At 39.4% G+C, this 21,407-nt stretch overlaps 1 protein-coding gene across 3 annotated transcripts in view; it reads right to left on the reverse strand.

Moving 5' to 3' along the window:
• Positions 1–1,866: 1,866 nt before the first annotated feature.
• dennd3a (DENN/MADD domain containing 3a) overlaps positions 1,867–21,407 on the reverse strand; it is an 85,379-nt gene continuing 65,838 nt past the window's right edge. For all 3 annotated transcript variants that reach the window (XM_048595968.1, XM_020512990.2, XM_048595967.1), the window contains 8 exons: positions 17,012–17,141; positions 13,084–13,182; positions 11,443–11,582; positions 9,767–9,927; positions 9,440–9,582; positions 8,290–8,408; positions 7,177–7,314; positions 1,867–3,901 (listed from right to left, as the gene is read on the reverse strand). In XM_048595968.1, the coding sequence (XP_048451925.1) occupies positions 3,707–3,901; positions 7,177–7,314; positions 8,290–8,408; positions 9,440–9,582; positions 9,767–9,927; positions 11,443–11,582; positions 13,084–13,182; positions 17,012–17,141 (1,125 nt within the window). In that variant the 3' untranslated portion in view covers positions 1,867–3,706. The remainder of the gene's footprint in view (positions 3,902–7,176; positions 7,315–8,289; positions 8,409–9,439; positions 9,583–9,766; positions 9,928–11,442; positions 11,583–13,083; positions 13,183–17,011; positions 17,142–21,407) is intronic.

Consider the following 21,407-nt stretch of genomic DNA (forward strand, 5'->3'; position numbering starts at 1 on the left):
ATGCCTTTTTCTATCCTGACTTCACGAATAATCTTAGCATAAAACTTATTTTTATTTATTAAATTGCTGAAAAATAACTGACAAAAATGTGTTCTTTCAAACTACCAAACTGCTAATGAAGACCCATTTTAAGCTGTGTTAAATACATTGAATATTGGTATTTGCTTTTGGCATTGAGCAATACAACAAACATTTTATATGTATTTGTTCCAACAATAAAAATGTATACAGCATGAGAAGAGAGCTGACTGGTCAGCATGGAGATGTAGCAAAAATTTTTAAATGTCAATCTTAATTAGCTGATTAAACACAGCCAAGACAGGTAGACTGAATTGTCAGGGCAATGCCATGGGAAATGTAGCAAGAATGCATCTCAACTGTATTGGAACTCACATACCACATGAATGATGATTTCATGAGGATAGTTTTGAAACATCCTCTCACAACATCTATTCATGAGCTTGTCAATAAGCTTGATCTTGCAGCAAATGGAACTGTTGGAATCGTAATGCATATATTGACCAATGAATGTAGGTTTGTAGCAGATACTAGCACCAAACCCATTGGCAATTTTCTCAGCCAACACATCAAGGAAAGGGTGCTCGTTTGACGCCCCCTTTTCAATGGTAAATCCAAGTGCAGAATGGAATTTAGTAAACTGAGCACAGAAATTCTTTGATGTAGCTGTGGATTCAAATATTGCAAATGTGTCACCGACTGTCGCAAGTGTTCAAGAGGTGGGAGATTAGTCATTATTCAATCAAAGGGATGCCTCTTGTGCTAATTGACAAAGAGATTGTCAGTAAGACCTGGGCCTAGAGAGGATTCCATGGCAAAACTTATCTATTTGGGCTACATGGTACAATTGAAACTGAACTCAACTACAGATCTATTGATGTTGATGAAAACATTCATGAGAGCAAAATGAAAATCTTCACCTGCATCTCTTGTCAGCAATGCTTGAGTTCTGTACTACCAAGCAATTATCAATAAAAAGTCATTTTTACCAGTGTGATTATTTTACCAAATGCTGCATTGTTCATTTACTGTGTATTTCAGAAATTGCAATATCCCTGTGCTGGGCTAAATATTTACACTAAAACAAAGGCAGAAATGTCATAACACTATAACACATTGAAGCAGAAGTTGGTCATTTGGCCCACTGAGTCTGCTCCACCATTCAACGAGATCATGGCTGATATGATGTCCTCAATTCCATTTTCCTGTCTTTTCTCCACAATCTATCATCCCCTTATTGATTAAAAAACTGTCGATCAGTTTTTGAGTATATTTAATGACCCAGCCTCGTCAACCTTCTGTGGTAAAGAATTCCACAAATTCACTGCCATCTGACAGAAGGCATTCCTCCTCATCTTTGTCATAACAAGGTGACCCGTTACTCTGAGTTTATGCTCTCTGGTCCCTACATGGTGAAGCCACTTTTAAAATACAATTCTGGTTGCCTTTCTATAGGAAGGACGTTGCTAAACTTGACAGGGTGCAGAAAAGCTTTACAAGGATGTTGCTGGGACTGGAGGGTTTGAATTATAGGGAGAGGCTGAAAAGGCCGGGGCTTTTTACTTGGATTGTCGGAGGCTGAGGGGTGCCCTTATAGAGGTTTATAAAATCATGATTGGCATGGATAGAGTGAATAGCCAAGGTCTTTTTCCTAGGGCGGGGGAGACCAAAACTAGAGGGCATAGGTTTAAGGTGAGAGGGGAAAGATTGCCTAACAAGCAACTTTTCACTCAGGAGGGTGGTGTGTGTATGGAATGAGCTGCCAGATGAAGTAGTGGAGGCTGGTACAATTACAACATTTAAAAGGCAACTGGACTGGTATATGAATAGGACAGGTTTAGAGGGACATGAACCAAATGCTGCCAAATGGGACTAGGTCAGATCAGTATGTCTGGTGAGTTTGGACAAGTTGAGCCAAAGGGTCTGTTTCTGTGCTGTATGAATCAATGGCTCCATAATTAGCAAAACAAAGATTTTCCTTTTTTTTAAAACTGTAATGCATAACAGTGTATCACTGCTCTTTACTCAGAAGAAACTACTTTCTAATTTACTCAATCCAGCACTAATTACAAAATACTGAATTTCAACATTGGGAATATAAACACTGATGGGGTACTTTCATCTTGAAGTTGAGACTTTAGTGTATCACACTAGGTGAAATATTTTTAGATCATAAGCACAGTACACCATGTATGTAACTAGTGCAATTTCTGCCAATCCATGACATGCCTTCTAGTCAATGCTGAATCAGAGAGCAACCTGCAGCTCCAGCACGGTTGGTTGTTATTTAATAATTTCTGGGGCTCACAAGGCATTCGCAAACCTCAAGTTTCACTTTCTTATGGTTTTATTTCAAGCACATTTAAATCAATCAGAGCATTATAACAGGTTTACTGATATGAGTGGGAAGGAATTGGTAATGTTGTAATATTCTACAGAATGTTGTGGTAGGTGGGTTGTTTTTACTTAAGAAAAATTAATAATAGTTGAATATTGCTCTGCAATTAGCAGCCTGTATACATTAAACATAACATAATAGACAAAAGATGCAAGGCAGTGAATTGTGTTCTATGCCTACTTTACAGATTATTTTAAATATGTCTGATCAAAAATATTAAAATTTATACAATTATACATATAGACATAGAAGTATATGGACGAATGCGCTACAGGCAGTGATGTTTTATACAATCGCCCTTCAACAGTTAAGGTTCAAAGCTCAAAAAACTGCTTGGTGTTGCATTGACATTTTGTACTTTTCAAAATACTTGTAAAAAAATATTGGTGTTATATCCTAGGCAACTGGATTGAGCAGATGGACCACAAAAATATTTTCAGATTCTGTACATTCTATTATATAGCACTACAAACTTGCAGGGAAAAAAAGCATACAAAACAGCTTATTCACAATATTAACCATATTCCGTCTAATATTCAAGCTCAACTTTGATTTCTGCTCCCAAACCTTTGCTTCACTTTTAAATTCCTCATTCCCTACATAAATTTAGTTTTGTAGGATGACCCCAAAGCAATGGCCTAGCAACTGTGAATATATAATAAAAAATGAAAAAATTGAGTAATAAATTGCAAAATGTGCACAAAATTGTTGCAATCAAATACTAGCAAAGTACCATGGATACAGAAACTCTGAAATAAGAACAGGTGCTGAAAACACATAGCAAGTTGGGTTATTGACCTGAAATATTTCTCTCTGCAGATGTTGCCTGATCTATGGACTTTGCATATTTGGCAATCTGATTAGTATTTCTTTGGTTAATTCATGTGAAGTAGGAAGTAAGTTATGGTCAGTTGCACAATGGTATTAATACAATTCAAGCTAGCCCAAATCATTCCACTTTAGCACCAGTTTGAAACAATTTTTTGTCTGCACCATGTAATTTCAAGAGGCAGCTTGTACCAATGCACGAATCAAAGTGAAAAATTCACTACTATTCTGTATTAGTGCAGATTCCTAATGATTCCGTACAAAATAAAAATATTTTCAGGTCTCATTGTTGCATGCATTAAGTAATTTTTGTAGTACTTTGTTCCTGTTTCAGATACACTTTTAAAAGTATTATTAAACAGCTGGGCCAAAGTATAGGAATTGCATGCTTCCCTCAAATAAGCAAAGTTCAAAGTTCAACACTATAGCATCATTGAGGTAAAATGCATGCAAGATGATAAATTACCCCACATTCCAGATGGCAACTTTCCCATCTTCTTTGCCAGCACTACTAATAACATATCTGTCTTCAATACTACACAGTGCTCGAACCATGTCTACATGAGCTACCAGTTCCTTTTCCACATTGCATGTGATTGTGTCTACCACATAGATTTTCCCTCTCACTTTGTCTGATCCTTTGCCTCCAATCCAGAGCTGAAAGAGATTTTTAAAAATCATATTATTAGTCAGCTATATTCCTTTCAACACAGTATTAACCAGTTTCAGCATAGTACTATTAGCAATGCCTAAACTCTATGCTTTATTGAAGAACTGTGATTTTGTTATACAATATTAAAGTTCACTTTTTTTGTAAGTAGAAATTTTCATGCAGAAAATAGTCAATAGTCAATCTTATCAATTGTTTTTGTATTTGAAACTGGAAAAAAGAAACATACTTCCACATAAGTCAAGGAAATCTAACACAGTTAAAAATATTTCTCTCCAAATAATGGGAAAAAACACTTGAATGCAAAGGGGCTAAAATTGGGATCCAGATGATATTTGACCACACAAAGGCCAGCTTAAGATATTTTCTAATCAACTTGTTCAGGTGTTATTACACACCACTGGGGCAGATAAGACTCAAACCCAGGCCTTCTGGCTCAGAGGTAAGGGGCAATCACAGTGCCACAAAAGCCCTCAATAGCCAACTTAAAGCAATACTATTAAACAAGCTGATAGAAGATAAATCAGCAAATGAAACCTTACCAACATAATAGCAACCCGTATGCACATGATCAAGGAACACACTGCTCAGACCACTGGAAGTTGAGAATATTTTATCTCAAAAGGGCAGTTATCTCTTTATGCTTCGAAATAAAGGTAAACCAACATGAATACAGATAGACTGGAGCAAGTCAGTCACTGATTCTGGTTAATGATGCTATTTGTCTTTGAGTGGGGTTAATGGAAGAGAAAATATTAATTGGAGAATCATTGGAATTCCAATGAGAGATTTGATTGATCCAAGAATCTACACTCAATGCTAAATTGAATGAAGATGGAGTTGAAAATCACTAGACAGATGAAGTTACCAAAAGAGCTTACAGAGTGTTTTGACAGGTATAGCTAAGACTGTATGCCAGCCTGTCAGAACAACACCCTGCAGTGTTTGGAACTGTCAGACAGGCAATACTCAATGCTTATGAGCTTGTGCCTGAAGTTTATCAATTGAAATTTATGATGACATGAGAGAAACCTAATTAGATAGTTGTGGATTTTTTTTACAGGAGAACGAAATATTTTGGGATCCATGGTTTAGATCACTTAAACTAGAGAAAAAAATTGAGAACGTAGGGGAAATTTTAACCATGGAAGAATTCAGAAATAGCATTCCTACGGATTTAAAAATTTGTTTAGATGAGCATTAGGTAGCATCAGAAAAGCGGTAATTCTGGCTGAACCTGTGATATTTCACAGAGACAATAACAAGTGGAGGTTCATCCGAGAGCTCCGAATTCATTTTGTTTAACAGGGGTCTGTGTCTATCTTGTCAAAGTAACAGAGTGGCTCTAGGTTCAAATTAGCTTTGCTGTGGTGAAATTTATTGCACACGGTTTGATGATGGCTTAGAAGTTATTAAGAGTTTTCTGGAAGTGGAAGATTTACAGTGGATTATTTACAACCTTTGACTAAAGCTAAGCTAAAGGAATTCAGCAGATATATTGAAGATACTTAAAATTAGGAGTTTGTCAGGATAGATATTTCCAGTGGTTATACCACATTTAGAATTGTTAGAAAGGAAACAGTTCAAAATAAAAACTGGACTTCTAGAAAGAGAAATGAAAAGACAGAGGAGAAAGAAAATTGGAGAACAATGGAAAGAGAGGAGAAAGAAAAGCAGAGAGAAATACAAAGAGATGAAATTAAGAAAACTTTAATTCCAGGTATAAAGTAGTTATAGAAAATGAGTTAGCCAAAGAAAAACTTAAAGAAGAACAAAGAGGTAGATAATTTGGATTATTCTATTTCAGATAAATTTCTTTTGCAACAAAAGTCTGATTTATTTTCAAGCAAAATCAATAGAATTGCCTGCTTATGTTTTAGCGAGGAACCACTTAGTTAAAAAAGAACAAATAGAACATTGTTTATCAAGACAGGTGCCCAAGTGGGACCTGATTTGTCCACATAACAATCTGCGGAGATCAAAACACAAGTTATTGCCAAACCAGGGCACAATATATGTTAGCAAAGGTCTGGTATGATTAACTTGGTGTGAATTCAGGCAGAGTTTTGGATGAGTTCAACTTAACAGACAGGAAATGGGCAGAAGACAGAGTAGCACATAAAGAGATGATTAAATCTTTCAGCTTTGTCTGTTAACACCAGCGCACGCAGGCTGTGCACCACTTAAATTCTCATGTAAATTTAAATAAGGGGTTGGGTAGACAGAGATCTGGCCGTGAATATGGAAGGGAGGAAGGCCCCCAAACCCTCCTTACTCCTCTCACTCTCCCTCGTGGATTCACTCACGCTTCAAATGCCCCGCTTCTCCTTATATCTCAAGTCACATCTCCTCGCTTTCCCCGTCCTCCTGCTTCCTCACTTCTTCCCCCCACTGACCCCCATTTCAATATTGCGCGTCTTCTCTGTGCATACGCAGTGCAGACTTTATGTATGACATCATTGAATTTTTACATGAAGACGCAATGGGTCTGGAATCATGCTCATTAGTGTCTCCGGAGTAGTGCACAAGTGCAGTTGCCCACAGCAGACAGTGCCAAATTTTTCATGATTGTTGCAGAAGGTTTTGTGTCTGTACAATTCTAGAGCCAGTTCTAATCAAAAATTCAGAGGATACTTGAGAATGTGACTTGCAAACCCTGGTGCAGGGTATTTGGCGCTTCCGCATTTAAAGATTTTTTTTGAAAAAAAAAAGAAAAATAAATTAAAATCATGAAGAAAAATAAAATCAATGGTAGAACGCAACAAGCATTACTTCTAACATCACTTAAGCAAATTTATTAAAAATTAATTTTAAAATCTAAAACACATGCACACATTACAGTCAATATGTATTAAATGAAAGAATTTGTAGAAAATAAATCTATTGAACTTTAAAATATTATTTAATTTGCTTTTTTTCAATAATTTGAACATGCTTGATAATTTCTTTTAACAGTCTGTAAAAACAACAATCATTTAAACCATGAAACAGTGGACTAATGATGAGAGCCAACTTTACCACCGGAGCTTTAAATCACTTGACCAGAATGAGTAAAGTGGTGAGAAAATCCCCAATATAGTTTTTGTTAGTTACTATGGGGAGAAAGTTGACACATTATGGTTGATAACAGTAGCTCTGATTAAGACTCAACAAGGTGGTACTGAGAAAAATGAACTGAAATGGTTTGAACTCCAATAACACTACCATGCACCATACATTTTCCATTCCTTAAATAAACTTGAAATTGAAGTTATGTAATTACCTGATTTTTAACACGTATCATACAATTAATGCTCTTGCAGGCCTGAAGCTGGATCTTTTGCATGGGTTTTGATAGATTCTTCATATCCCAAATACAAACTTCTCCTTTATCAGCACATGCTGTCACCAACTGATTTTCCTAAAGAGAAAATATACCAGCAAATTATTAAAAGGAGACAATATGTAGAACAGTCATTACTGGCTCATTCCACTTAAGGTTAATCTCAAAACACTTGTTCAAGACTACTGCTTCTGTTGCTACAAGCCCAGTAATTTAAAAAAATTGCATATAATATATATATAAAAAACACACATATATGTATATATAAAAATGCAGAAGTGTCCCTCCAACAAGCTGACTTGCTCAAAAATGATGCACTTTTCTCACAATTTCACTGCAGCAAATAGATGCCCATTTTCTTCAATTAAGTGTTTCTAATGCAGCCAAGTTTACGCAAAATCAGTACTATTAGCAGAGCTTCTTTTCTTATCATTAACAATATTCTTCATTTCTTTACTCAATGTTTAATGAACACAGATTTTTTTGTATAATAAGTAAATATTCTAGTTGAGTAAAATATGTAATGTGCTCTGGAAATTTAAAACAAAATCAGAAAATGTCAGAAATACTCTGCAGGTTCAGGCAGCAAATGTGGAGGAACAGTTAATGCTTCATGTCTGTGATCTTCCAACATGGGTGGAAACAGGGATGGAATCAGTAAGGATAAGAAATTTCTGCCAGGTGGCAAATTAGCAACACTCAGAAATCCACCATTTTAAACACCTGTTCCATCCTTCAGTAAATGAAGCTGGGTTCAGATATTCCCAGAGGGTTAATGGTTGTCTGGGCTCTCCACGAAGCCTCAATATGTCGTACAAAGCACTAGAGAAACCTAGAAACCCTGGCAGCAAATACGGAGAGAAAAACAGAGTTGATTTTCCAATTTCAACTGGACTTGAAATGTTAACTTTAGTTCTCCCACTTTCTCTCCCTCCAGAGATGCTGCTGGACCTGTTGTTTCTCTAGCACTTTCTGATTTTACCTCAAATCTCCAGCATCAGCAATATATTGTTTTTACTTTTGTTGTGTCAAAATTTAATTGTTTCAGCCTACCTCAGGAAAGGCAAGGAAACTGCTAAATTGGACATGACGCCCTTTTGGATTTTCCAATAACGTCACTCTTCGTAATAGTTGCCCATTTTTTTTCACTTCCAGCAGTGCGTCTCCTATACCTAATAGATTCAGGGCAGACAAGCTTGAAATACTAATACCATAGACAACGATTTAATTTGATTGAGCTTTTTGAGGGCATAACAGAGAGCAGTAATGGAGGCAAGGCAATTCATTATCATATGAGTCTCAAAAGGTATGAAGCAGGGCATCACCCAACAGGGTTAATAGCAAGGTTGAAGCCCATTGAATAAATGGGACAGTGGCAACATGCATTCTGAATTAGCTGTGTGATAGGAAACATTAGCCAGAAAAGAAAACAGTTTACCACTAGAGAAATTTATACAGCAGAGATCAAAAGCTGGGAAGTTATAATGAATCTTTAAACAACACTCGTTCAATCTCAACCAAGATCTTTAGACATCATATTTTAGAAGGGACCTGAAGGCTTTAGGGAGAATATTTTTAAAGAGAAGGCTGAAAGAGATTTGATAGATGTGTTCAAAATCATGAGGGACTTAGATTGAACAGATATGGAGAAATTGCTCGCATTGGTAGATGGATCAAGAACCAGAGGACACAGATTTAAAGTGATTGGGAAAAGAATCAATGGTAACATGAGAAAAACTTTTTTGTGTAGTGACAGTTTGAATCTGGTTTGTGATGGAGACAGGTTCAGCTGTGGTGTTTAAAACAGAATTGCATAAAACCTGAATGGAAAAGAAAACCTCGCTGGGATACACAGAAAGGGCCAGGAAGTGGAACTTCCTAAATTTCTCTGGCAGAGGATCAGCATCAAACTGATAAGTCAAATGGTGTCTTTCTATGTGACAACCGTTCCACAATTAAGTGAAAACTATGTAAGGTATCAAATATAAGGAAACATTCCACCATATAAACGATAGTCAAAAAAATGCAGAATGCAATTGTTAAATGAATTGGATTATTACAACTCTGAGGAAATATGTGATTTGTAATTAAATACTATGATCTTCTGTGTAATTTAAACAAATATATTATTTACATGCACAATTTGTCTTGATGTAAGACTTTGAGAAAGTTTAAAGAAAGTAAAAATATAGCTAATACTCACAACACCAGAGCATAGAATTGTGAAGTTTAATGGCAGTTAGCTTGTGGCAGTTGGACAACTGAAAATTAGTCTTTATCTCTAATGTGTGCACGTCCCAGCCAATGATTCTTCCATCTAGACTGCATGAATACACTTGCTTTTGACTAGAAATACAAAACCTTTATTATTTCATTACTTAACACAAACTAATCAAAAATGCTTACTCAAATATTACAGCATGCTGTATTAATTCATACATTATTCATATATTCTCTTCAAATATTGCAATTTCAAAGCTCTAAATCCAACTTCTAGACAATAAGAACATACTTGTTTTAGGTACAATACCTGAACTTTGAGCCCTTATCCTCCAAGACCATGTCAGTGACATCACTGAAATGTTCAGTCAGTTGCTTGTTGCAAGACATGCTATGAGTATTGATAATGTAAATAGAGGAATCTTGTGAACCAACCCAAACTTGGCTGAACTCCACTGCCAACATACAGTTCTGAAAATAAATTAATAACAAAAGTGGCTAACTTTCAAGTAATAAAAGTATCAAGTTGTAACAATTCATAAAAGCTGTTAAACAGAAAGACAAGTCTCAGGGACTACATTTTGTTCTAAGTACTATCACATTTTATACCGCGATTTTTGGACTGTGATGAAAATTAATCAATTTTCTCATTTCTATATGATCAGTCAGGTCTCTCTCCCTGCTCAATTATTTGCAATTTTTTCAAACTATATTTCCCAGAGCCTGATAAGCTACATTGCACAGTATTTACGGAAGTGGCCCTAGAAATTGTGGATGCATAGGTGTCATCTTCCAAGATTTTATAGACTCTGTAACACTTACTATAGATTGGAGAGTAGCTAATGTAACCTTCCATTTAAAAAAGCAAGAGAGAAAAGCAGGAATTATGACAAGTCAGCCTGTTGTTGGTAGCAGGGAAAATGCTAGAGTCCATGATAAAAGATTTAATAACACACCTCTTGGAAAACAGTGACAGAATCAAACAGAGTCAGTATGGACTGACAAAAGACAAATCGCACTTGAAAAATCCACTGGAATGTTTTCAAGGATGTAACTAGTAGAGTTGATGAGAGACAACCAGTGGATATGGTTTATTTCAACTTTCAAAAGGCTTTCAACAAGTCCCATGTGAGATTAGTGTGTAATATTAAAGCACACGGGATTGAGGGTCATGTATTCTAGGTACCCATATGGAATAAGCTGCCAGTGGAAGTGGTTGAGGCGGGTACATTAACAACATTTAAAAGGCATTTGAATGAATACACGGATAGGAAAGGTTTAGAAGGATATGGGCCAAGTGCAGGGAAATGGATTAACGTGGATAGGCATTTTGGTTGGCATAGACCCGTTTGGGTCAAAGGGCCTGTCTCCATGCTGTAGGACTCTATGACTCTTTGACTTGTATTTGCAAGAGCACACGCTTCTGCAATGTTGATGGCAACAGTTTAGGTCACAAAGCCCAGCCATTGCTTTAATGTTTGCTCTGGAGGTTGGGTATCTCTGTGTAAGACGTTTGCTTTACTGCTCTGATCTGTAAGTTGTTTCTCCTAAAATTCAAAATCAGTCTACATTCATTCTGCTTCCACTGACAAGCAATATACTTCATTGACAAGGGATATGGTGATTAACTTTGTTCGTGAATAATAAATTGAGAATTTTGATGTGATTGGAAAGATTATACTTTGTGATATTTTTGGACATTAATCACTGAAAAACTTAAGTCAATTTTTACATAATGCACATGGAAAAAAACAAAAGTTTTTAAGCAAAACAAAATCGTGGAAACTTTCACGTAAGTTTATATAGTAACCTAATGCCTGTGGTAAACAGGAGCATCGTTCCATTAAATGTTAACATGATTAGTTATATAGAAAGTCAGAAACTGCACATTGTTGTGCATCAGCAATGTACTTGTCCAATATTTTTCATATTATACTTAATTTGCCTTCAATGTCCTCTCATATGTTTTAAAACATTTCAACTCACCAATTTCAAGCTTCCCACTTGAATACTGTGCTGCTGAATGGACCATGTTGTTGCATTAAAGAGCACTACTTTTCCTTCACTTAATGCGCACCATAATATTGGATTTGCATTTTCGTCTTCTTCTAGATGTGTTCGATGACCTAGCAGAGTGAAGTGTGTAATTTGTGATTTAGAACATGTAATTTTTCACAATGCAACATAAAACCATGGAAACTGATGGTCCTTCAAACCATAATAAACTCATTCAATTTTAGAAGGTCTGACACAAATGTAATTGTCCAGTTTTTTTTTTTGTTCAGCAACAAAATAGCAGCATACACTTCGAAGAATGATGTCCTCAAGGTGCTAGTACACATGTTCCCAAACTGTGGGTCACAATTCCCAGTGTGGCTGCAGGACAAGCAATTAGCATTACAAATGGCATGGTGGCTCAGCGGTTAACACTGCTGCCTCAGTGCCAGGGACCCAGATTTGATTCCAGCCTTGGGTGACTGTGTGTGCAGAGTTTGCACATTTTCCTCATGTCTTTGTGGGTTTCCTCCTACAGTCACAAAGATGTGCAGGTTAGGTGGATTGGCCATGCTAAATTGCCCCACAGTGTCCAAGAATGTGCAGACTAGGTGGATTAGCCATGTTAAATGCAGAGTTATGGGGATAGGGTGGGGGGGGAATTGGGATGCTTTTCAGAGGATTGGGGATTCTATGATTCTAGAGCTCTCCCTCCTCTGAGGATTCATGGGTGATGCGAAACATTCACTTTGGTATACCAGCCTTGGCATCAGCTCCAATGCCTGATGACGTGCAGGCAACTTTTTGTCTTGCCGAGGTGCAGTGAGCCACAGCCTAAAGAAATAAGCTCAGAGGCCTGATCGTTGTATTCAGCAGAGCATGCAAAAATGGCGGGGGAAAAGGAACTTTGTTGTTTGCTCTTCAAGCTCCTACCCCTATCACTGCCAACCCTTCTCACTGTCTTCAATGCCATTTCATCCCATCCCAGTCTGTGGTCACACCCAATTTCCCAGCATCAAAACAGGACTATAGTGGAGAAATAGATGACAGAAACACTGACCCAGAGAAACTGATGTGGAGGTGCTGGTGTTGGACTGGGGTGGACAAGGTCAGAAATCACATTTCTGACCCAGAGAAACTCTGGCACAGACTTCCTCTTTCCTGATGAAATGAGTGGCAATCCACAGGGATCTTCAGTGGTGCAATAGCAGTGATATTAGTAAGCAGGTTAATAGCTAATCACAGTGAAGTATCCTCACCAGAGACCAAACCAGGACGCCAAGCACTTTTAATTTGAAATTTAATGCAGCAAAATAAATTTGATTGGATTAAGATTTAACAAGGTGTAAACTTTTCAAATATATTTCAAGAGACAAACAGCCTAAGATTGGATTTTTGCATCAATTCATAGATTTCCTGTTAATTGCAGTCAAGGGGCCTGAAAAGAGGATAGAAGTTCACTAACAGCAACAGGTGAATTTATTCATACTACTCTGCAAGTGTGCAGTCAGTTTCATTGAAGTAATGACAACAAAAAGCTTTGCATCTCCATTACAATTTCAAAATCTAATCTATTAGCTCAACACACTTATGCAATATCTCATTACAAAATAATTGATTTATTTTTCTTACCTGGTGTATACAAAAGTGCATTCACAGCCTGAGGACTTGTTTGACCAGCAGAAGGATTTATTTTGTGTTTCAAAGTCTCTGAAGTTGTTTTAGGAAGCACTAGAAAAAATTCAAAGTACAACTGAAATTGGACACAGAAGTCTAATATCAGAAAATGGTCAATAAACAAATAATTAGTAAAACACAATGGAAAGACAAAAACATTGAATAATTTTTTTTTTGTTATTCATTCATGGGATTTAGTTATTGCTGGCTGGCCAGCATTTATTGCCCATTCCTAGTTGCCCTTGTGAAGGTGATGGTGAGCTGCCTCATTGAACCATAGCAGTCCATTTGGAGTAGGTACACTTACAATACCATAAGGGAGGGACTTCCAGAATTTTGACCCAGTGCCACTGAAGGAATGGTGATATATTTCCAAGTCAGGCTGGTGAGTGGCTTGCAGGGGAACTTGTAGGTGGTAGTGTTCCCATTAATCTGCTGTCCTTGTCCTTCTAGACGACAATGGTCATGGGTTTTTCAGGTGCTATCTCAGGAGCTTTAGTGAATTCCAAGTGTCAAGCATCTTGAGTGTTGTAGAGCTGCACTCTTCCAAGCAAGTGTAGAGTATTCCAAAACACTCCGGACTTCCACCTTATAGATGACTTACTTGCTGTAGGATTCTTAACCTCTGACCTGATCTTGTAGCCACAATGTTTGTATAGATGGTCCATAGTTCAGAACTTTAATAACTGTTCATGGACTGAATGAATCAACAGAAGATAAACTATAACACACAGCAATAACTCTGTCTGAAATAAACTGTTTAGGTACAAAGACAAGCTGTTACACAGAGACTCAAGAAATTAGCCATGTCTTGGTGAGACTACATAAACAAAACTGCTTTGACACTTGCTTGATAAACTGGATGCTTTATGGCCACAAAGGACAAGGATTGCCCTGCAAAAGAATTTAAGGAGTTAACCACAGGAAAGCTACGGCTTCAAACAGACTGTCAGTCAATGTCAAATGTAACAAGAAACAAAGAAATTATTTTTGATGAGGAAGCCAGCTGCAGTCTTGCAGTAACTTGGATGAAAGACTGTAAAGAAATCATTAGTATATCACCTCAGAGACCGAAGGATGAAAATCTGTATAAGAATCAAATAACAGAACAACACAACAACAGCAGAATTTTGAAGAACAACACTACTCAAAGATCGAACCCTGGACACCTCCGACCCCAGTGTCAGACCACTGTTGGTTGAAGTCCTGGCCAGATTTCACCATTAAATCGAGTAATAGCTTGCTGCCTCTCAGCCCATTTCTGGCCTAAACAATCTACATCTTGCTGCATTTCAACATGGACTGCTTCAGTATCTGAAGAGTGTTGAACAGTGTTGAACATTGTGCAATCATCATTGAACATTTCCACTTTTGACCATTTAATTAAGGGAAGGTCATTGATGAAGCAGTTGAAGATGTTTGGGCCTTGGACGCTACTTTGAAGAACTCCTGCACAGCTGAGATGATGGATTTCCAACAACCACAACTATCTTCCCTTGCACCAGATGTCTCCAACCTGTGGAAAGTTTTACCATTGACTATACTTTCTTAGGTCTCCTTGTTTCCACACTCAACAAATGTAGCATTGATGTCAAGGACAGACACTCTCACCTCACCTTTGAGTTTGAACACATGAGAACACAACATCCATTAACTACCCAGTCTCTGCATGTAGCAGCTGTGTGTTTCATTATTTTTTAAAAATTGGGCATCAGCCGTTTTCTTCAATTTAGGTCACAAAAATGTACACAATTTCCTCATGAATTTGAGTATACTGTACGTGAATAAAGAGGAGCCTGTCAACATACTAAAGTTGGTTTTCTGTAAGGCATTTCTATAAGCATGTCTTGAAAAGAATCCACACTACAGAACAGGAGGTGCTGGAGGTCAGCTAGATAAATCTCTGGGACCTGATCAAGTGTATCCCGGAATGTTGTTTTAAGCTAAGGAAAAAATTGCAGGGCCCCTAGCAAAGATATTTGTATCAGTGACAGCCAGAAATGAAATGCTGGAAGAGTGGAGGCTGGCTAACGCTGTGCCATTATTTACAACAGGCTGCAAGGAAAAGCCAGGGAACTACAAACCAGTGAGCCTAGCGTCAGTGGTGGGTAAATTGTTGGAGGGGAATTGTGGGTGGCACGATGGCTCTGTGGTGGGCAGCATGGTGGCTCAGTGGTTACCACTGCTGCCTCACAGCACCAGGGGCCTGGGTTCGATTCCAGCCTTGGGCAACTGTCTGTGTGGAGTTTGCATATTCTCCCCGTGTCTGCGTGGGTTTCCTCCAGGTGCTCCGGTTTCCTCCCACAGTTCAAAGATGTGCAGGCTAGGTGGATTGGCCATGCTGAATTGCCTATAGTGTTCAGGGATGTGCAGATAGGGTGGGTTATAGGGGGATGGGTCTGGGTGGGATGTGGACTTGTTGGGCCAAAGGGCCTGCTTCTACACTGTAGTGATTCTATGGGATTCTGAGAGACAGGATCTACATGTATTTGGAAAGGCAAGAACTGATTAGGGATCGTCAGCATGGCTTTGTGCGTAGGAAATCATGTCTCACAAATTTGATTGAGTTTTTTTTGAAGAGATGACCAAGATGATAAGGCAGAGCAATAGATGTTGTCTACATGGATTATAGTGAAGCCTTTCTCAAGGTTTTGCATGTTAGATTGATTGGTGAGGTTAGATCACATGGAATCCAGCTAGCCAACTGGATACAAAATTGGCTTGATGGTAGATAACAGAGGGTGGTGGCAGAGATTTGTTGCTCAGACTGGAGGCCTGTGACCAGTGGTGTGCCACAAGGATCGGTGCTGGGTCCACTGTTATTCACAATTTATATAAAAAATTTAGATGAGAACATAGGAGGCATGGCTAGCATGAATGACACCAAAATTGATGGTGTGGTGGACAGTAAAGAAGGTTATCAAAGACTACAGTAGGATCTTGATCAGCTGGGCCAGTGGACCAAGGAATGGCAGATGGAGTTTAATTCAGATAAATGTGAGATGTTGCATTTTGAAAAGACAAACCAGGGCAGATCTTAGGGTTAATGGTAGGGCCTTGAGGAGTATTGTCAAACAATGAGACATATGGTTCCTTGATAGTGGCGTCACAGGTACACAATGAAGAAGGTGTTTAGCACATTTGCCTTCATTGGTCAGAGCACTGAGTACAGGAGCTGGGATGTCATGTTACAGCTGTACAAGACATTGGTCAGGCCACATTTGGAGTCCTGTGTACAATTCTGGTCACCCTACTATTGGAAGGATGTTATTAAACTGGAAAGTGTGCAAAAAAGATCTACAAGGTTGTTACCAAGACTGGAAGGTTAGAGTTATAAGGAGAGGCTAGATAGGCTGGGACTTTCTTCCCTGGAGCGTAAGAGGCTGGCGGGGGTGACCTTATAGTGGTTTATAAAATCATGAGGGGCATAGATAAGGTAAATAGCCAAGGTCTTTTCTCAAAGGTAGGGGAGTCCAAAACTAGAGAGCATAGGTTTAAGGTTAGAGGGGAAAGACTGAAGAGTGACCTGAAGGGCAACTTTTTCAGAGGGTGATGCGTACATGGAATAAGCTGCCACAGACATTGGTAGAAGTGAGTACAATTACAACATTTAAAAGACATTAGGACAGGTATATGGATAGGAAAAGTTTAGAAGGATATAGGCCAAACGCAGGAAAAAGGGACAGTTCAGTTTAGGAAACATGGTCAGCATGAACACTTGGGCTAAAGGGCCTTTCTGTATGACTCTATGACTCTAAATTATCGTTGGCTGCATTTTTATATTCATGTTTAAGTTGCAATTAGCAATTAATATTGACACAATATGTAAACAAGATAATTGTAAAAGTCAGTAAAAATAATAAAAATCTATCCTTATTCTTACCCATATTTTTCATTTGGTCAAAATAAGCCAATTTGGAAGCTGCATAAATAGCTCGAGGAGACTGCATGCATCCAACCACAGCATCCATTAACAGAACATTGGTTAGTGCTTGCTGAATGTACTGTGGGTCCTAAAAAAGAAGTTAAGAAAACACCACTGGCAAATTAGAAACATATGCATGTCTTGAACATGTTGAGACAATACTGGCTTCCACAATAATTCATTAGATTTTAGCAATAAGGATGGTCAAAGTTGCAAGATCTTAGGAAAAAAAAAAATCAGTCTGGAATCTATGGATGGAATTTTCCATCGGCTCAAACAGTGTGGGGAATGCGAGAAGGTTGGGAATAAATGGAAAAACTCAGATTCCTGATATCAAGAAAAGAATTTCCAATTTTCCCCTACAGATTCAAATAACGAGCTCAGCGTCTCGATAAGGGCCTGGGATTTTTTTATTTCCATGCATTTGATTCTCATTATTATCTAATCTTGCCTTGTTCTATGCAGCTCTTGATTCTCCCCTCCTTTCTTGAGGAAGGAGATGACATCAATTCCCAACATGATATTCACAGCAGTTACCTGGCAGCAGTGGCTCGCTGCTTATTGTCCAGGTTTAATCTATCCTGATTACCATTTATCACCATCCTCCATGAATACCATATCCTACCCTTCATCCATGCCAAACCAGCAGGCTCACCACATCATCATGGCTGTTTTCAGACTTCAATAAGCCCTCTCTGACTTACATTGTCTTTTTTAAGTGCAGAGGGAGTGACAGGCAGCCTGTCACAGCTCAGAATACTGAACAATCAAGGGGTTGACAACATATGCCAGCAGCTTATGTGGTAAACATTGAAAATTAAAGGGGTCTAGTCCTTAATGGAGTGAAGGGAGTTTACAGTCAGTCCGGGGGTACGTTCAAACAAAGGGCTTATCACAGTTCAGTCTATCTAACCTCCACCCCTACATTATACTATCATCCATATGCCTATCTAACAGCCGCTTAAATGTCCCTAATGAGGCTGACTTCACTACCCTCTCCGGCAATGCATTCTACGCCCCTACCACTCTCTGAGTAAAGAACCTACCTCTGACGTCTCCCCTGTATCTACTTCCACTCACTTTAAAACTATGCCCCCTCGTAATAGCTACCTCCACCCTAGGAAAAAGTCTCTGGCTGTCTACTCTATCTATACCTCTGATCATTTTGTACACCTCTATCAAGTCATCTCTCATCCTTCGTCGTTGTAAAGAGAAAAGCCCTGGCTCTCTCAACCTTTCCTCGTAAGACCTTCCCTCCATTCCAGGCAACATCCTGGTAAATCTCCTCTGCACCTTTTCCAATGTTTCCACATCTTTCCTGTAGTGAGGCGACAGAACTGGACACAATACTCCAGATGTGGCTGAACCAGGCTTTTGTATAGCTGGAGCAATAACTTCACGGCTCTTGAACTGAATCCCTCTATTAATGAAAGCTAACACACCATACGCCTTTTTAACAACTCTATCCACCTGGGTGGCAGCTTACAGGGAACTGTGGACATGAACCCCAAGATCCCTCTGCTCCTCCACACTGCCAAGAATCTTTCCATTAACCCTGTATTCTGCTTTCAAGTTTGTCCTTTCAAAATGAATCACTTCACACTTTTCAGGGTTAAACTCCATCTGCCACTTCTCCGCCCAGCTCTGCATTCTATCAATGTCCCTTTGTAACCTAGAACAGCCCTCTGAGCTGTCCACAATGCGACCCACCTTCATATCGTCCACAAACTTGCTAATCCACCCTTCCACTCCTTCATCCAAATCATTTACAAAAATCACAAATAGAAGAGGACCCAGAACAGATCCTTGTGGTACACCACTCGTAACTGAGCACCATGTTGAATATTTTCCGTCCACTACCACCCTTTGTCTTCTAAGGGTCAGCCAATTCTGAATCCAATCTGCCACATTTCCCCCTATCCCATGCCTCCTTACCTTCTGCATGAGCCTACCATGGGGAACCTTATCAAATGCTTTACTTAAATTCATGTATACCACATCCACTGCTCCACCTTCATCAGAGGTGTTTGGTCACCTCTTCAAAGAATTCAATAAGGTTTGTGAGGCATGATCTACCCCTCACAAATCCATCTATCACGAATCAAACTGTGCCTTTCCAAGTGATCATATATCCTATCTCTCAGGGCCCTTTCCAATAATTTGCCCACCACTGATTTAAGACTAACTGGCCTGTAATTTCCGGGGTTATCCTTATTCCCTTTTTTGAACAAAGGAATGACATGTGCTTCTCTCCAATCTTCCGGCATTATACCCATGGACAGTGAGGACCGAAAGATCGTCGCCAAAGGCCCTCGATCTCTTCCCTCGCTTCCCATAGAATCCTTGGATAAATCCCATCAGGCCCGGGGGACTTATCTATCTTCAACTTCCTCAAAATTCCTGGCACATCTTCCTTACTAACAGCAACCTCCTCTAGCCTCCCAGCTTGATTCACACTATCCTCCTCTACAACTAGGTCCCTCTCAGTTGTGAATATCGAAGAAAAGTATTCATTTAGAACCTCTCCTACCTCTTTAGGCTCCGTGCACACATTCCCTTTACAATCCTTGATTGGCCCTACCCTTTCTCTGGTCATTCTCTTATTCCTCACAAACGTGTAAAAATCCTTAGAGTTTTCCTTGATCCTATCTTCCAAGGTTTTCTCATGCCCCCTTATAGCTCTCCTAAGCCCTTTCTTCAGCTCCTTCCTGGATAACTTGTATCCCTCTAGAGCCTTTTCCGTTCCTTGTTTCCTAAATCTTACATAAGCATCCTCCTTCCTCTTAACCAGTCGTTCGACCTCTCTTGAGAATCAAGGCTCCCTCACTCGACCGCATCTTCCCTGCCTGCTAGGGACAAACAGCAGGGACATGCAGTATGCATTCCTTAAACAATCTCCACATTTCAATAGTGCTCTTCCCTGACAGCATCTGTTCCCATTTTACGTTACCCAGTTCTTGCCTAAAAGAATTGTAATTACCCTTCCCCCAATTATAAACCTTACCCTGCTGTATGCACCTATCCCTTTCCATGACTATTGTAAAAGTAACAGAGTTATGATCGCCACCGCCAAAATGCTCTCCTACCAACAGGTCTAACACTTGGCCCAGTTCATTACCAAGCACCAAATCCGAAGTGGCCTCTCCTCGTGTTGGTCTATCTACATACTGTGTCAGGAATCCTTCCTGAACGCACTGGACAAAATCCTCTCCATCTGAACCATTACAACTAAAATGTTTCCAATCAATATTTGGAAAGTTGAAGTCACCCATGACTACAACCCTGTGACTTCTGCACCTTTCCAGTATCTGCCTCCCAATCCGCTCCTCCACTTCTCTGCAACTATTAGGGTCTGTAAAAAAAAACCCTAACAAAGTGACTGCTCCTTTCTTTTTCCGGACCTCAACCCAAACTGACTCTGTAGACAAATCATTCTCAAACTGCCTTTCAGTAGCTGCTATACTAGCCCTGACTAGCAATGCCACACACCCGCCTCTTTTTCCACCCTCCCTATTTCTTTTAAAGCATCTAAATCCTGGAACTTCCAACAACCATTCCTGTCCCTGAGTTCCCCAAGTTTCAGTAATGGCCACAACATCGTAGCTCCAAGTACTGACCCATGCTCTAAGTTCATCCGCCTTATTTCCGATACTTCTAGCATTGAAGCATACACACTTCAAACCATTCCTGTGTCCACAATTACACTCCATCGACCGCATTTCTTTATTAACAACCTTACTCCCTGTTGTGTCTGGTGGAAGGCTGAATACCTCATCCTCTGAATTACAAATCTGGTTCCCCACCCCCTGCCAATCTAGTTTAAACCATCCTGTATAGCTCAAGCAAACCTCCCTCCCAGGATATTTGTGCCCTTCTGGTTCAGGTGCAACCCATCCTTACTGTACAGGTCCCACCTTCCCCAGAATGTGCTCCAATTATCCACATAATGGAAGCCCTCCCTCCTACACCAGCCCTGTAGCCATGTGTTTAGCTGCACTCTCTCCCTATTTCTTACCTCGTTATCACGTGGCACTGGTAGTAATCCAGAGATAACTACCTTTTTTGTCCTGGACTTCAGCTTCCAACCTAACTTCCTGAACTCGTTTTTCACATTCTCTGTCCTTTTTCTACCTATGTCATTGGTACCGTTGCTCACCCTCCCCCTTAAGGATCTTGAAGGCACGATCCGAGACATCACGGACCCTGGCACCTGGGAGGCAACATACCATCTGTTCATCTCGTTCGCGTCCACAGAACCGCCTGTCTGTGCCTCTTACTATTGAATCCCCCACTACAACTGCTCTCCTATTCTGCCCCCCTCCCTTCTGTGCCACCGGGCCAGGCTCAGTGCCAG

The sequence above is a fragment of the Rhincodon typus genome, chromosome 4 (assembly GCF_021869965.1).
Source record: "Rhincodon typus isolate 14 chromosome 4, sRhiTyp1.1, whole genome shotgun sequence".
NCBI classification, from domain to species: Eukaryota; Metazoa; Chordata; class Chondrichthyes; order Orectolobiformes; family Rhincodontidae; genus Rhincodon; species Rhincodon typus.